Source organism: Lepidochelys olivacea (genome assembly GCF_965140295.1).
Source record: "Lepidochelys olivacea isolate rLepOli2 genome assembly, chromosome: 2".
Classification (NCBI taxonomy): domain Eukaryota; kingdom Metazoa; phylum Chordata; order Testudines; family Cheloniidae; genus Lepidochelys; species Lepidochelys olivacea.
In genome coordinates, this window is record NC_140412.1 from 213,764,976 (window position 1) to 213,783,696 (window position 18,721).

At 44.1% G+C, this 18,721-nt stretch overlaps 1 protein-coding gene across 1 annotated transcript in view; it reads right to left on the reverse strand.

Annotated features, from left to right (window-relative positions):
• Positions 1 to 18,721, reverse strand: part of HDAC9 (histone deacetylase 9) — a 703,417-nt gene that overhangs the window by 636,735 nt on the left and 47,961 nt on the right. Inside the window, exon 2 of the mRNA XM_084619569.1 lies at positions 15,606 to 15,734. Within this exon, the coding sequence (XP_084475695.1) occupies positions 15,606 to 15,627 (22 nt within the window). The 5' untranslated portion in view covers positions 15,628 to 15,734. The remainder of the gene's footprint in view (positions 1 to 15,605; positions 15,735 to 18,721) is intronic.

The window sequence follows — 18,721 nt, forward strand, 5'->3', positions numbered from 1 at the left end:
TTGGTCAATGAGAAACCATGTGTTTCAACAGTTTGTAGTTTGAGTCATGGGGAATTTTATTTTGTAGAAAATTTACTTTCACTGTTTAAATAGCTACTGACATCTCATTAAGTTAGAGAATGAGAAAGTGAAAGGAAGTAGGGGGAAGGAGAGAGAGAGAGAAAAGAAAAGTCACAAAGAACGAAGCCAGGAATCAGGAACTGAAAAGGACCCTGAAAGTGTAGGTGGGACAAATATAAAATAACAAGACGATCATATAAACAAAATGATGTGGAAGCATTATCTGAAGGGGGAAAAAAAACCCCACCACCTGCATTTTAAATGTACTTAATTTGGCCTACTACAAGCAGGCCCCACAGCCAAAGAATAGTGTGATCAGTAAGTTTGGCTTGAGTGAGAAGTATAATTGCCACTTCCTAGATTGCTGGGGGGGGGGGAAATCATTGTACTGTACTCTGCTGCTAAACCAACAGGCATCACTATAAAAGCCAGATTCTTTATGCCACCTGTAGACTGTTCCCAGTTGTTGTGGCTTCCATAATCAAAAAGGAATCTAAACTAGCAAGCTAAATAGGGAATAGACGAGTTTTGCTATAACTTAGAAAAAATAAAATGGAGAACAGAAAAACAACACACCCAGAGGTGAAAGTAAGCCAGTATACCCCAGTACAGCGTACCGGTAAGAGCCGGTGCGTTGTACCAGGACCAGCTTTCAGAGAGGGCAATTTAAAGCCCTGGGGTAGCGGCGGCGGGCTCAGGTGGGGATTTAAAGGGCCCTGTGGCAGTAGCAGCGGCTGGAGCTCCGGGGCCCTTTAAATCGCCACCAGAGCCCCGCCACCGCTACCCCAGGGCTCGGGCAGCAGGGCTCAGGCTGGGATTTAAAGGGCCCTGGAGCGCCAGCCACCACTACTGCTCCGGGGCCCTTTAAATCCCCGCCTGAGCCTTGCTGCCGAAGCCCTGGGGTAGCAGCAGCGGGGCTCCAGAGGGGATTTAAAGGGCCGGGGCAGTAGCAGCAGCTGGAGTCCCAAGCCCTTTAAATCCCCGCCTGAGCCCTGCTACCCGAGCCCTGGGGTGGGGGGCTCTGGTGGATTTAAAGAGCTCCGGAGCTCCAGCCACCCCTACTGCCTCGGCCCTTTAAATCCCGCCGGAGCCCTGCTGCCAAAGCCCTGGGGTAGTGGCAGTGGGGCTCCGGCGGGCATTTAAAGGGCCGGGGCGGTAGCGGCGGCTGAGCTCCGGGGCCCTTTAAATCCCCGATGGAGTCCAGCCACAGCTACCCCAGGGCTCGGGCAGCAGGGCTCAAGCGGGGTTTTAAAGGGCTCAGAGCTCCAGCAGCCGCTACCACAGCAGAGCCCCAGATCCTTTAAAGCTCTGCCAGAGCCCAGAGCCCTGGGGTAGTGGTGGCAGCCAGGAGCCCCCAGGGCTCCTCAGTGATTTAAAGGGCCCAGGGCTCCGCTGCAGTAGCAGCTGGAGCCCTGGGCCCTTTAAATCGCCCCCGAGCCCCATGGTTCCCAGCCGCCTCTGCAGTTGGTAGCTCGGGGGTGATTTAAAGGGCCCCAGGCTCCCAGCCCCGCCACTACCACAGCTGGAGTCCTGGTCCTTTAAATCAAGATTTAAAGGGCCCGGGGATTTAAGGCCCTGCCTCTTCCCATTGAGGCCATGCCTCTTCCGGTTGAGGCCACGCCCCTTGCTCAGGACTCCGGCGTACCAGTAAGTCCTCTAACTTACTTTCACTCCTGAACACACATGAATGTTATTAAGGCCACTGCCTTTCAGTGAGGAAAGAAATGGAGGAAACAAGCTGAATAGTACACAGATAGGGGGAAAGTCCGCTTACTCTCATAGACCCTTGCCTAAAGTGGAGAACAATCACTGCTTCCAGACTGGTGAACTGAGGATGCAGAAAATGCAGCAGTTAAGGTCAAAGCCTATTTGTAATAAGAGCATGGAAAACAGCCTGGGACTGCCACACTAACTGTAGGCTGGGCTGTGCCTGGGGTGGGTTTGTACTGGAAGGGAGGAAGCCTGCACACAGCCAGAGATAAATGTAATGGATTTTGAACGGACATAAGAACGGAATTGCTTCCTATAAAAAGAAGCCATCTAAAATTGTTCAAGAGGCCTCTCTTCCCATATTTCAAATTTCCTTTCCCCCCCCTCTAACCTGAATAAGCAGATTTGAAATATAACTGGGGGCATTACCTATTAATAACACATGGTGGCAATGACAATAACCTTTCATGTAACTCTGGATAAACCAGCATCTCTGTGCATAAAGGAAGGGTGCTCAGGTTATTTCTAATTAAATACAAAAACTATGTTAATGGAACATTGAGACTGCACAATTAATAGGCATCAGGTTTAAAATGAACACAAGGAAGTATTTCTTCACACAACACATAGTCAACCTGTGGAACTCTTTGCCAGAGGATGTTGTGAAGACCAAGACTATAACAGGGCTTAAAAAAAGAACTACATAAGCTCATGGAGAATAGGTCCATCAATGGCTATTAGCCAGGATAGACAGGGATGCAAAACCATGTTCTGAAGTGTCCCTAGCTTTTCAGCATTTGCTCACAGGCTTTTGGAAAAGGGGCATGGTTCTGGGGGTGTAGAAAAACTCTTACTAAACATCCTTTTATATATTGATCAGTAGCTTTCACATGTGCTACAGTGAGAATAAAAAAAACCTGCTTAGTAAATTTACTGTGAAATTGGATAAGAAGTAGTCAGCTTTATATTGAATTGTGCTATGAGACACCTTGCCCACTTTTCAGAAGTTGGTAATTTCTAGAAGATCAAGACCCTTGACAGTTCAGAATCCACCCATTTCCCTGTCTTCAACATGTAATGACATTAGTCACACCGCTCTCTCCAACCACAAGTGACTCCATCCTATCCCCTTCTTCTCCTGGCCTCGAAACAGCTCCAAACCCTTTTTTTTAAAAGTTTCCTCATAAAACTGATGTTTGCATCACTTTCCTTCTTTCAGAATAAAGTTTTCATTGACAGATGGAAATTAGGGCCACTATTTTTAATATCATAAAACTTTCAAATAATACATTCTGCTGATGTAAGAACTTTTTGAGTGACATACTGGTTCAAAAAAAAATGGGGGAAAACAATAAAACCTACTGGGGGAAAACCCAGTGTTTTTACATAACCCTGCTTTTTGCAGGCATATTAGAAGTATGTTCCTTTTTGCAGGTGTGCACATATTTCTTTCCCTTGAAAGTCTGGACAACTGCCTTTAACATAAAATAACTACCTTTCATTGTCACCCAATTTTATTAAACTGTTCTCCTGAGACTTATAAAAACAGCATGTTGGCAAGAGATAGAACCATCAGAAACAGAACTGGCATTCATCTGATGTAGACAAAGCCCCAGCCACAAAACCATGGATTATTATTAAAAAAAAAAAAAAAAAAGAGCCAGCTCTCAGCTGATGACTATGTATTATGAAGTAAACACAAACACCACTAAGCATCTCTCGCCATAAAAAATATCCATGTATATATTAATCCACTACTGGGGGTTTTGCTTATTTAACCACTATTGGCAAGCAAACAAAGGAGGAAAAGTTTTCCACAAACAATACCAAGTTAACCACACCCTTTAAGAGCAAATATTTTCTTTTTCCCCCCCCCAACACTTTTATGTACGTGGATTGGTTAAGAACATGTAACAGCAACAGGATGTAAACACTTCCTTAATGATCTTACAGTTTATAACAAGCAAAGCAAACAATCAAACACAGGCATTTTACCCCCTACTGGGATTCAGCATTTACTTTATAGCTACATGAATTAGTCACTCATTTAGCCAGGGCCTGGTCCCTAAAGGTTCACAGAGCTGCTTTCAACTTATTGGGTTATGGTGTTGTTGTAAGTAGATGTTGCTACACAGGAGGCCTATTTATTGCATCATGCAGTGTAAGGAAATATTTATTATGTGTATTGGTTCTGGAAACAAAGCCTACCCAAAGAGGTTCCTTGGATATCATCTGGATAAAACATGTACAACTCTTGCTTGGTCCACATCTGTTCTTTCAATGGTTTTGTTGGACAATGAGTTTACAAACTCAATATAAAGGGAAGCCTGTTAAAATACAGCTTGTCTAAAGAAAGTAACTATTTCCTCCTCTTATTGCTCCAGCCCTCAAAGTTTCTAGCAATACCAACGCCCAGAACGCTTCCACAGCTCATGTTCTGAAATTATAAATGAGTTTAGCAGAACATTTTACACTTGAGCAAAATCTGAAAAGATGTTAAAAGAAGATTAATAAATAATGAGTATCCCATCTATAAAATGGATCAGCATGGAACATTCACTTACATACCAGTACCACTTAAATGCATAAATGACACCACAGTGACAAACTGATATTTCACTTATTATTGCTGTCACCTTCTATGTAAATAGCATGTGTGTTATTATTTTTATATAAAAGATAAAATGTAAACTCAAACGCGTTATCGGCAACTTTTCTCTACATCTACACCAGTGGCTCAAACCACCACCAATGCCAATAGCATTCCTGCAGTTCTTTCTAACCATGTGTGTAGAATCATAAAATCATAGAATATCAGGGTTGGAAGGGACCTCAGGAGGTCATCTAGTCCAAACCCCTGCTCAAAGCAGGACCAATCCCTAATTTTTGCCCCAGATCCCTAAATGGCTCCCTCATGGTGGGTTTGTTTTCAAATGAGGGAGCATTCCATTCCTTCACAAGGGAAAAACAACAGTACTGTAAACCTGACAGATTAAGTCCAACAATCATTCCCTACTGAAAAGTGATTTAAAATCCTTCTCAGCTTCTGGCTCTATTTCAGAATAGCCTTTCCAGGGTCAGACATGGGCCCCTGGAAGCATCTAGGCCACCGGGAGCGGTAGTGCAATGGGGCAAGCTACCCGCAAGCCCTGTGCTAGCCTACTGTAGCCCGATTCAACACGCCTCCGGGGAGCCTCCGCCAGTCAGGCAGCTCTGGAGCCCCTGACAAAACTTAAAAGTGGCTTCCTCAAGGTGCAACTGCCAAGGGAGGGAGCCTGTAGTACTACTGCTGGCCACGCCCAGGGATGGATTCCGCTGCCAGTATAGCTGCACCCACTGGTAGAAGGGGATGCAGTTTATGTATGTAGTACCATCTGTAACGAAAAAGATGTATGCTCCTTCCACCTTGAATCCCAATGTTGCCAACCACAAGCCATTCAAAAATCACAAATCAGCCCCCCTCATCACGAAATTGACTTAATCTGATTTATCTTGTGACCCTTAAGCCTCTAGGGTTGGTGTTTTCAAGCTTTTCTCCACAACCATGAAGCTTCCTTTTTTCCCCCCTTTTCTTTTTTTTTTCTTTTTTTTAAATAAAAGCTGAGGTTCTTTCATGTTCACGTGACTCCAAGACCCGGGATTTTATGAAAAGCAGGAAAATTTGCAAGGGTTGACGACAATGTGTGCAAGCAAGTATGCTTATTAACACAGAGTTCCTGTTTTTTAGTACTAAGTGAATACACTATACAAATCCATGAGTTCAACATCACATACAGATGACAGATAACTGTACGCTATGGGTAGGCAGAGGTCCAGCACAAGGTCCTCTATACCACACATGGGGAACAGAAGTTGGAGTGGATGCACAGGACTGCCTATACGCAATGGAAACTATATCTGCACAAAGCCTAGAGGGATGTAGGCAAACCAAGAGTAGGCCAGGAAAGGAAGGTTTAAAGGATCCACGTTAGCAAAAGGACTGAAAACCCAGGGGTAACTCATGCAGTGGGGTCAAGGTTGTTATTCCAGCCCACTGGCTGGAACAGCAACTAAGAATGGGAAGAGGTAGCAGTCATGGGGAAGGTGGGGATTTTCAATCAGAACTAATACTGGCATGGGGCGGGGTAGATTTAACCTTCCTAACTTCTCTGCATTCCAGCCTAACAAGAGCCTGATCATAGGGACTTTATTTGGGAGGAGCAGATTTTAGCCTTCAGGAATAACAGCATAAATCAGCAAATCACAAGTTATCTATTTGCAGCATTTAAATTTACATTCTCATTCTCTTATGTTTGATATATAGTACAGGAATTATGTTTCTAAAAGCACACTTTCTTTTTATATGAACTTTCTTAGATTTTTGCTGCTACCCTGCATGGTGCTGAAGCAGCTACAGGTTATAAATTGCTTTCCACCTGCAGATAGGTCATTCTAAACATATATACTCTATTTGTTAAAAAAAAAAAATTAAGTCAAGTGGAACTTAATACTACTAATTTATCTTATTTTGTTACACAAAGCTTGAAGCAACACAGCCATAGGCACAATTACTGAAAGCTACAAAGGTGTCACTTCCACCATCAGTTGGAGTCATGTTTCCCTCGAGATGAGACACATTTTTTAAATTAAAACCAAGAATGAGTCTTAAAAAACTATCCATTGTAGCCTTCTTAATTTTCTTCCACACTGCCTGTCCCCTGCCAGAAACTTTCACTGCAGAGGGGAAAGGCTGCAGCAGCATGGAGTCACCAGGACCCCACACTGCTAAAAACAATGTGGGCTCAGGCATGTAAGGAGACATGTGGGGTATAAACACTAGGGGGTTCAGGTGATTAGGCACTCTACTCACCTAAGCCACGTCTCATCACCTACACAGCTACTTATACCTGTGCTAGCTGGGGATGCAGCGTCTGTACTCGAAATGCCACCGTAAGTGTAGACCTACCTCTAAATAGTAAAAAGCAGCCTGGTCACAGGCCGGGCCCTATTGAAAGCTGGGATCAGGTCAGCAGTTTATTTTAAGAGCTCCTTTTTTTTTAATTATTTCATTTGTCAAATTTTAAAAGAACTAGTCCCATGAAACACTGACCAACTATTTTATACTTTTGTGTCATATCATAGTCATTACCATATTACCTGTAATTGTTGCTTGTTACACTGTCTGGAGCAGTGGTTCTCACACATTTTTTTTTGGCGGACCATTTGAAAATTGCTGAGGGTTTCAGCAGATCACTTAATGATCTTTTCAAATGTTGTTTGTACCATTAGCTAACTATTGTAAAGCGCTTTAGATAAAAGCGCTGTATAAAAAAGCATCAATAACTAACTTTTTTTGTTCTACAAATAAAAGCACATAACTCATATTTTAATATCAGTAGTCTTACCTTTCTAATGCGATGGATGTGCCCTCTCTCCCCTGCCGCAGCAGCCCCCGAGCTGGGGCTGGGAAGGAGGAGGGTCTCTCCCCCGTCACAGCAGCCACAGAGCTGAGACTGGGAAGGAGGGCCATCTCTCCCCGGCAACCACAGCACTGGAGCTGGGGAAAGTTGCCTCTTTCTCTGACCGCTGCAGCTCTGCATGTCCCAAATTCACCCCGCCCCCTCTTCTCACCTCACTGCCCCCTCCCACCTACCCACTATTCCCTCCTCCCCCCCCCAAAGCCACCACCTCACCTTACATGTGCATCTTCTCCAGGGTCCAGGCACCTAATTAGTGAAGCCACACCTGCGCGGCTCCACTAATTAGGTGGGTGATCCTTCATTCTCTAGTGTGCGGCCACCCAGATGTACACCTTAGAGGGAACTATCAGTGGACCACCTGAATGGAGTTCGTGGACCACAGTTTGCGAACCTCTGGTCTAGAGCTCTCACTGTTACCTTATACTCCCACCCCTCCACCTGTCTTTTGTATCTACCTGCTGTCTATCATCTTAAAACTCAGCCTGTACGCTCCTCTGGGCAGGGACCATCTTTCTGTTATATATTTGTATAGTGCCTTTTATAGTGGGGCCCTGACCTCCAGGAGCTCCGCCAATAAAAAAAAATTCAAAATATTTGACCTAAAGAAGTCAGTGCCCCTGTATTGTCTAGATCTGGAATCTGATCATATATTCACAGTACAGGAAGAATGATACCTGCATAGCAATTATGGCCCAGAGTCCAGAACTGCATGGACGCATGTTGGGCCAGTTTGTGGCTGGCCTGCCATGTAGGTGGTAGAAAGGGTGGGAACAGTAAAGGTAGGCTGCTTTCCTTTCCCTTTCCCCTACCTCTACTTCTCCATCTCCTTGCACAGAGACAGGTGCAAATAAACTCCCTCCTAAGGCCCCTCAGGGAGAGTTGCCACACAAAGGTCAGAGCTGGTCACCCATGCAGCATTGTATCTACCTAAGGAGCAGCAAGGTCTCACTATAGGCCTGAGCACACTAGGAGGAATCACACCTCATCCAGCATCGTCCAGTGAGCATGTGGCATGGCTTCACCTATCAGGGACATCAAGTGTAGACTAAGGAGGTAACTTGAGCCTGTGTTTAGAAGCCAGGACTGTTCTCGGCTCTGCCATCATTGACCATTTCACTCCTTTGCATTCTCTCTCCCCTTCCCCCCCCTCGTCCATTTTGACTATTTAGACTGCAAGATCTATGTTGTTATACACCATCTAGCACAAATACGGCCCTGAACTGGATTGGAGACCCTAGGTACTATTGTAATATAACCAGTAATAGAAATAATTAATAATCCAACTCCCACCAAAGTCAACAAGAGTCTTTCCAATGACCTCAACAGAAGTTGGATTAGATACTATGCATGTGCAATTCTGAAAAGTGAAGCCTGTGGATATTTTTATTAACAATAGTTCCATAGGATAACGTGGCAGTCTAGTGGCAGCACAAAGCAGTGCCATAAAAAGATACCCATTTAGGTCTCCAGCACCAAGGCCAGAAGGTTTTTATGATGTCAGTAAACATCCCAATCCACTAACACACACGCAGTAAAATGTAATAGCACCATCGTTCACTCTCTCCCTTTTTCTCTCTGAATTAAGAAACTGATATTTCCTGACCCATCTCCAGGGTGACAATTTGGGACAAATGAATTATGTACACTTAAAAGTGTATTATAGGCAGGGCTAGTAGTTCTGCCATTATTAAAGTTGCCTGATACCTCCCATCGTAACTTTGCCAATCTTTAACCAGTTGGAATGAAATTTTACACACTGTGTGTCTCTGCCTCAAGCTGAATTTTTATGGGGAGGGGGAAGAAATCAGCAAACAATCTAGCTGTTTCAAGAATGAGGCAGGGGAGGGGAAATATTTTTGCCCACATTAAAAAAATTCTAGCAACTTTTTCTTTGAACAGCTCTAGCACCCCGCATTCTGGAGCATGTATTGAAATCTGCCAGGGATGTCTTTCTGTCAGATATGTGCCTTTTGCTGTTCCTGTGAAAATACAAGTTACAAGCCTTTGGAAAAAAAATCTCAGTTCACACATGCTCAGTAAAGACTTACCAGAGTCTCACAGCTAAATTCCCCAAAGATTCCATCTGCACTGGGCATGCTCCAGCCTGGGGCTAAATAGGATTTTCCTGCAACTGCAGCTCTGGGCTGCTGTAGGCAAGGCCAGGGCTGGACACCAGAACTGAGAGCAGGCAGACTATTTCTGCTGTTGTCAAGGTTCCTTCCCGACTCTGAACTCTAGGGTACAGATGTGGGGACCTGCATGAAAAAAACCCTAAACAAAACTGGGGACAAGGAGCTAGGGAGAAATAGGAATGACTGGTCAAGGAGACTGGGACTAGGATGAGAAGTCTGTGGAATGGAAACTGAGACTGACTGGGATGCAGAGAATGATACTTGGGACAAAGACCAGGAATGGGGAAGAGGGACAGAATGGGGAGAGGACAGCACAAAGGAAGTTAAGCTTGGGGAGATGGGCAGAAGTGTCTATCCATTAGAGCAGAGACCCTCAGAGTCTGGAATGTAACCCAAGTAGGGTGACCAGGTGTCCGATTTTCAACAGGAACACCTGGTCAGAAAGGGATCCTGGTGGCTCCACCCAGTACTGCTTACCGGGCCATTAACTGTCTGGTTGGTGGCGCCACGCAGTGGGGCTGGCAGGCTCCCTGCGACTCTCTGTGCCGCGTGGCCCCTGGGAAGCAGCCAGCATGGCACCTCTCCAGCTCCTAAGTGTAGGGGCAGCCAGGGGTCTCTGCATGCTGCCCCCGCCCCAAGTGCTGCCCCCAGAGCTCCCATTGGCCGGGAACCACATAGCCGCCTAGCCACGCCTAGGCATTGGAACAGGAGGGGGACATGCTGCTGCTTCCAGGAGCTGCTTGAGGTAAGTGCCGCCTGGAGCCTGCACCTCTGAGGTCCCCCCGCATCCCAACCCCAGCCCCAGCCCTGATCCCCCTCCCACCCTCCGAACCCCTTGGTCCCAGCCCAGAACACCCTCCTGCACCCCAAACCCCTCATCCCCAGCCCACCGCAGATCCTGCACCCCTAGCCAGAGCCCTCACCCCCCACCCATGCCCCAACCCCCTGCCCCAACCCTGATCCCTCTCCCGCCCTCCGAACCCCTTGGTCCCAGCCAGGAGAACCCTCCTACACCTCAAACCCCTCATCCCCTGCCCCACATCAGAGCACGCACCAGCAGCTGGAGCCTGCACCCCAATCCCCTGACCCATCCCAGAGCCCCCTCCTGCACCCCAGATCCCTCATCCCTAGCCCCACATCAGAGCCCGCACCCCTAGCCAAAGCCCTCACACCCCAAATGAGCAAGTGAGTGAAGGTGGGGAGAGCGAGCAACAGAGGGAGGGGGGAAGGACTGAGAAGGGGTGGGGCCTGAGCAGGGCCTTAGAGGAGGGGTGGTGCAAGTTGACAACCCTAAACCCAAGATTCCCAAGTCTCACAATTCCTCTGCTATCAATAAATATTTTTGAAACACAGTGGCAAAGCATGTTTTATCCCCCTCTATAGCTAGTCTACACTGAAGATGATAACTTACTACAGCTATCAGTTACTCTGTTAGCTCAAGTGGCAGAAGTCTGTGTCGTGGATCAAAAGGTTCCAACCCTGCTGATGACTCATGTGGGTATCAATACAGTGTCTCATGTGGAATTTCGGGGTAAGGGCGTGTTCCAGTTTGTTTTTTTAAAAACCTAGGAAATTACATACACTCAAAAAACCTTTGTTAAAAGAACATTAAGTTTGCAAATAAAGCATTCAAAGGTTACTAAATGCCACAATTAAGGCTGCCTAGTCAACCTTAATTTAGCCCCCTGGTGCATATGCATATGAAGGAGTCTTTAATTACATGATCACATGCTGTTTTTTCCACAGGACCCCAGCCTCATTCAGTGTACAGAATTAACAGTGATTACTTAATAAGCAGCTATTCAATATTTTGTTTTCTCCTTGATGTTCAATGTGAAACCCCATGGCATTAAAAAGCTACTGAATGAAATCCTGGCTTCATTGTAGTCAATGGGAGTTTTGCCACTAACTTCAATGGAGCCAGGATTTCACCCAGTGTAATCTCAATATAATCTTGGTTAAAGCACAAGAGCTTTCCCGTGGATGAGGCAGGGATACATTAAGGTGACAGGTACCTTAGAAATACCATGGATCAATCTTGCCTCCATGTAATTTTACAGTATTGTATGTAACCCTTCTGCCCGTCAGAGTTGGCAGCAACAAGGGCCGGGTTCAATATCTAGGGGATCCATTCCAATAACACAATGCAAACCGGCTCGAGCCCCCACCCAGTGACCTGGGACAAATATATACCACCCCCGCTGGGTGCCTCCAAGAGGCAATACTTCCCCTCTCGCAAGCACATAGCCTGAGTGTAGCAAAAAGCCTTTTAATAACAGAGAGAAACAATGTGGCATTATGTTGGGGAAACACCACCAACAGGATTCGTAACACAACCCATGAGCAAAAAAACCCACCCCAAGCAAATTGGGGCATGCCCCTTTCCCTTTGGTTCTTGAGTCCGGCAACCCCAAATCACCCAAAGTCCCAAAAGTCCAATGACCCAAAAGTCTCTGCCCCTGGTCAGGGCAGCCCCAGAGTTCGAAAGTTTATCTGTGGAGCTTTACCTCTCAACCTGGGTGGAGATGGGACGGGGGTAAGAGGCACCTTACATGATCTGAAGCTGACCGCCCCACAGCTCCATAGGCCTCCGCTCTACCAGCCGCCCCACGAACTCCTTCGCTCAGCTCCGCTCCGCTCCGCAGCCCACAAGCAGCTCCCGCCGTCCCACAAACTACTCCACCAGCTGGTCCACAAACTGCTCCGTGTCCGACCAGCAGCTCCCGCCGTCCTACGCACTGCTCTACCAGCCTGTCCACAAGGCACTCCAGCCGTCCCGCAAACTGCTCCACAATATATCTTCAGGCTCCCCCGCTACTTAACACAACACTCAGTGATTTCAGCTCTTAGGTGAATTCAGCTTGTAGTAGGGGAGCCTCAGTGCTGGTACACTATTAGCCCAAAGTGAGCTCAGCAGCCTGTAACTAGACTCCTAATGGAATCAAAATTAGCTCTGATATTCCACAGTGGAGAGAGAAGGAAGTGCAATTAGCATGTAAGACCCTCACCAAGGGGCCCATGCCACCAAGTATTAATACTTATCCCCAGCCTCTCTCCATTCACAGAGTTTTAAAACCCATGACCCTTGCCTAGCGAGTGCTATTTAGTTGATGGTGAGTCCCTCCATAATAACAAAAGGCCAAGTACAGTTCCAAGCACAGTTCCCATAATCAGGGTAATAACAATTTATTCTTCCTGCCCCAATAACAGAGACACTGGGGATCCCACAGCAGCCAAAGTGACCATTTGGGCAGCTATGGCCTCATTCTAGGCGGGGTGGGTGTGTCTATGCAAATGAGATCGGCCCCTGAAGTTCTTTTCCACAACTTGCCACACCTCTCCACCAGATGGCAGGGTGGAGCTCATCCTGACGCTGCTTACATGTACATAAGATAAAAACAATGTGATCTCATACCCTGCAGATTTACAATGTACAAAGATGAAGATTAGAACAGATGAACACAATTTACAAATGCTCCATATATATGAAGGTAAGAAAGAATTAACCATTTTCTATCATCCATTTGGAATAAGAACTGAAACCACTGAAGAGATAATCCATTTATACACAGGTCAAGTGCACTGAGTAGTTCATACTGTATTTCTTGAAAAAGTCAACTGAGAGAGGCACTAATTGTTCATTCAAACCAGATACAATCCAGTCGGCTACTCCCAAGATTTTGCAGTGTTTTGGTTTTTTTCCCCCACTCATTCTTTGATTGTGTAGCCCAACAGGAAAAGGAAGGAAGCTATGCAACTTGGGGTTATAATAATTGTTAGATATGAAACTTTTCAATTTTTCCACTTTCCAATTGAATGCCATAACTGTGGGCAGTGGAGCATGACTGGTAGTTTCAATAAGTCATCCACAACTTTTGAAAATCAGACCGTGCCTTTTGGGTACTCTAGAGTGCTTGTACAGTACACCCTTGCTATAACACCCTTCATTATTACAAAACTTCAGCTATAACAAACCTGGTCCCTGGATCCCTACTGCAGTACAATACCGTACTGTTAAATAAATAAATAAATATGTTGCACACGCATGCACAATTTTTATCTAGCCTCATACGTTGGGGCTAGGGCCAACTCCTCAGTTTCTGCCCTTGAGCCCGTCTCCCTCACTTCCCAGGGCTGAAGCTAAAGTCCCAGGCCCAGCTGTCCAGGGCTGACAGCCTGAAGCCGAGCCCCAGCTCTACCACCCATTCATTTTAATTGTCCTTTTGCTGTAATGAACAAAAGGCTTGGGTCCTGACAGGTTCATTATAGCGAGGCTGTACTGTAGTAAGATTAGTGCTGTTTTAAATTCAACAGTGATTCCATTTTACAGATAGCCATTTTTGCCACAAAACAATTTTACTGAATGACCTAATTACAAATAGTTAGAGACACTAGATTACCATACGGTGACTTCACATTCAATTTTTTATAAAAAAAAAAAACAACCTCTACACAGAATGGAAAGATTTCTTTATATTAGGGGTGGACACAAACACCAACCACCACCCAACAATGGCTAATTCTTTTAATAAATCAGAGTTCCAGTTTTAGTCTATTAGGGGTAAATATTCAGCATGAGGCACGGTCATAAACACACAACTCTTAACGTTAATGGAAGTCAGTTAAAGACCCATTGGGAGTTGAGTACTGTGCACCTAGCAGGAATAGACCCTACAAACAGAACTCATATCACTACTACCCTGCTCATCAAACTGAAGAGGTCTCCTTTATGGCATTTGGAATGACAGTAGAAACTTCAATAGGCACCCATAATCCTCTTCCTCCTAGTAACGAGGGTCAATTTGACACCTTGCATTAAGAGCCAAATCATCTCCAACTGGAGTAGAGAGTTACACCAGGAATAAATCAACTAAAGATCAGCAATATACATTAGAAAACCACCATGCAAAGTGGAGGGCTGTAACATGTACGGTATATGAGAAAAGCACAGTAATACATTTCATATTTGTTGCCAAGGGGACACATACAAAACCATGAGACTACAGAGCCAAAAAGCAGAGCACAACTCCTTCAAGAAAGCAGAAGGAGAAGTCAACAACAGCCTTAACGTTCAGATCATCTAGTCCTCTTCTACAAAATTTGTTCTGCTCAGACCCAGAACAATAGTGACTTGATTTTTAAATCAGGCCTCCATTATCGGAGGCATATTTTGTATCCACAATAAATTACGTCCATCAGTTTTGACCGCAGGTCATTCAAGCTTTTTCCTGACAATTATTGCAGATGCAAAATTGTGTTTGCAAAAATGGAGGCCAAGTTTGAAATTCAGGCCACTTTTTGAGGCACTAATGTGGATACCGTTATTCCTCATTTCCATCACAATATCTCTGATATTGCTTTTAAAAAAAAATCTTAACTGAAAAACATTCCTAAATTGAGCTGCATGATATCCTCCACAAAAAATTCAGTTAAGAGCCCTGCTTATTATTACAATTTCTTTCTTGTTTTATGCTAATTATTTTCACAAAAGCCAAAAGCAGACATAAATAAAATCACCTGCACAGTGTTATGTTTTTAAAGTGGAGGTGAACTGGAGTGTGGGCTATATGGGACATTGTGCAGATTTGATTCTCACTCCTCAAAGCAGTGGAGAGTAGGCGTGTTCCATATTAACTTTTCTTTCTCTAGAACGATGGGTATTGGCTGTACCGCTCACAGTTCATCTCCTGCCAGCTGAACCAGAACTAGCTCATTCTACTGACATCAGATAAAGCAGGTGCTCAGACTTATATTAACTAAGCATGTGCCTACAAAGAAAAACATAGCAGAGGATGACTGCGTGGGCAAGTATCCTTCCACCATAGGGATATGATGAGCAATGAAGCTCAAACTCAGATTGTTCAAACACGGCTATAATGTAAAGGTGCACAGTAATTTAATGCACAAGTATACAAATATTAAGAAAGAATAAAAATATGTTAAATATGTCTATTTGTGTTTCATTATGATTATTTGGCTCCTAAACAAGTCATATGGAAAACATTACACAAGAATTACAGAATCATTCAGTTTGTAATCGAACTGAGATAAAATATCCACACAATATAATTTCTTCATGCATACTCCTGTATTTCATTTCATATGACAGTCAAATCTTAATTACATGAAACTGGCATATGGGTCACTTGCCACCTCTAGTTCGGCTTTGAACACAGACACAGAATGAAGAATTCTGCAAAATTACAACAAATGTTAATATTCTGTGACATCTGAAAAAACTGACCTGGCTGTGTTGTGGAGCTCATCGTTGCTGATGAAACGATAAATTGTTAACAGATTGAGCCCAAATCTCGGCAGCAGTAGACCAGGCTGTAATGTTCTGGCCAAGATGAGGTGAATCTGAAGATGAAATCTAAAGATGAAAAACATAGATCTGTGCATTAACAATATACTATCCGTGCACACTTTAGCCAATTCTTCTAAACAAAATTTCTTCTACAATCATGCTCTGTAGGTTCAAGTAGCTATGGCCCCAAAAAACAAAACTTTAAAACTAAACATCCTCAAACTTTAGGAAAGTTCAAATTCATCTAAATTTGCAGCTTAGGCCCATCTCTAGTTTCAAAATTAGCTTGGAAAAAAAAAGTCAAAGGCATGATTTCTCTTACCATGAGGTCAGAGGATTAACTGTGGAAACTGAAAGGCCTGAGGATAAAGTAGGTGAATTAGTATCTTTCAGTTAAACAATGGCTAATTCACAATCTGTTTCCTAATTTAGGCTTTCGGTTTCTGAAACAGTTTCACATTGGGAACTCTTTCCAGCAAATATACAGTCTTAATTTCTAATGTTTACCTTGTTTAGAAATAGACAAATTTCCTTGCTGAAATGTGTAGCATCACTGAATGGATCTCTTACTACTAACTAATGACATCTATGACACCGTCAGGGAAATGCCGCTAGTAGGGTGGGCTGGCTTGAGAGTAGGTCAAGAAAGTTCATAGAAATCATAGAATATCAGGGTTGGAAGGGACCTCAGGAGGTCATCAAGTCCAACCCCCTGCTCAAAGCAGGACCAATCCCCAACTAAATCATCCCAGCCAGGGCTTTGTCAAGCCTGACCTTAAAAACTTCTAAGGAAGGAGATTCCACCACCTCCCTAGGTAACGCATTCCAGTGTTTCACCACCCTCCTAGTGAAAAAGGTTTTCCTAATATCCAACTAAACCTCCCCCACTGCAACTTGAGACCATTACTCCTCGTTCTGTCATCTGCTACCACTGAGAACAGTCTAGATCCATCCTCTATGGAACCCCCTTTCAGGTAGTTGAAAGCAGCTATCAAATCCCCCCTCATTCTTCTCTTCCGCAGACTAAACAATCCCAGTTCCCTCAGCTTCTCCTCTTAAATCATGTGTTCCAGTCCCCTACTCATTTTTGTTGCCCTCTGCTGGACGTTTTCCATTTTTTCCACATCCTTCTTGTATTGTGGCGCCCACAACTGGACACAGTTCTGCTGTTAGACTGAATTTTTTCATACCCTTCCAGAATATTACAGTCAGAGCAAAAGCAAAAAGAAGCAAAGCTTTTGTAATACTTTACCTACTAAAAACTGAAAGTTGCAGATATGTTACACTTTCAGAGGTATATTTTCATTCCAGCATGATACGAATAGCATAATGCACAACCTTCTATCTCCAGTTGCAGTGCTTTGTAACTGTGACTACCTTATTCAATCAGTGCTGTAGATGTGTCTGAAGATATTTTAATGCTGTATTTTGTCAAAATGTTTTTTTAGACACTAAGGGGTTTCAAGCAGAGCTGAGATGAATTTCAGCTAATAAATTAGAATGACAAAATTTGGTAATTTTGCATTATCAACATTAGCTATGCAGGGAGAGAGAGTCTCACCTGTTTAGATGAAGAACCTGTATTAGTGTCACCATTAAAGACATAATTCACACAGATCTGATACTTGGATATACCTGGCATTCAGATATCTAATATTCAGATAAGGTGGTGGTGGGGAGAGTGCAGCACAACGTTACGAAAAGCTAAAACTTTCCAAAATTATATTTGAATCAAAATTCTTTACCATGAGTCACATCAAGAGGCAAGTGTCCTCAACTCAATGAAGGCTGCTACTAAACCTGAATAGTTCCTAAGATTAGTCTGCGCCGTGTATTTTTTCTCCATTTACAAGGCTAGAGTAAATGCTACTGTGGGGAATCACTGTACTATCCAAGATCGAAGGTTTCACACAAAACAAAAAGGCAGTGTCTTGGATCAGAACAACTATTATTCAATTCATAGAGCTAACAAGTGTGCTAGTGGCTCCATAGCAAAGAAATAAAAATACAATTCCTGCCTCAGAAAACTAACAAAGTTAAGCATAAAATTCTGCAAACACTCAGATATGAACTCCTACAGCAAATACTCCTATTGACTTCAATACAACTGCTTAGATAGCTAAACTAACATGCATAGAACGTTAGGCCCTAAATTTCAGACAAACAAGGAGGGGATAGAACAAGAATGAATGAGGCTTACAGCACTTATGGTCAAGAGTCTGTCACAGGTATTTTTAGTAAAAGTCAGGGACAGGTCACAGGCAATAAACAAAAATTCACAGATGCCCACAACCTGTCCCTGACTTTTACTAAAAATACTCAGGGGAGGGAGGAACACAAAGAAAGCCCTGCCAGGGTTTGCAGCTGCTCCAGTCCACCACTGCCCCTGTGGCAGGGGGCTGACCCCCAGCCACTGCGCCAGTCAGCTGTTCCAGAAGTCCCAGGACTAGCAGCTGCTCCAGCCTTCCCCCAGGCGGGGAGGGATAGCTCAGTGGTTTGAGCCTTGGCCTGCTAAACCCAGGGTTGTGAGCTCAATCCTTGAGGGGGACATTTAGGGATCAGGGCAAAAATTGGGGATTGGTCCTGCTTTGAGCAAGGGGGTTGGACTAGATGACATCCTGAGGTCCCTTCCAACCCTGATATTCTATGATTCACAGAAGTCCTGGAACATCACATACCATGACAGAATCATAGCCTTAATTATGGTTACATAACGATTCATTTTAAGTGCATGCATATCTTAGTAGTTTAGATAAAGTTTCTCTCTTTGGGGGGAGGGTTCCTTGAAATAACTACCATAATGGTATAAAATAATAAATTGTAATGACTCATTTACTGTGGGCATTATCAAAGGAGTCCTAGATATGGTGGCTGAAATAGTGCTTTGGTAGTGTTTTCAAGGAGGGGTTTTAAATCATGCTTTGAAATGAAATAAAACAAAACAATTGGGGTCTTTTAATTTGCTCCAAATGTTACAAAAGCACTATTTCAGCCACCATATCTAGGGCTACTATGTTAAATTTTATATGATGTGCTGTCCTGATCCTGCTTAA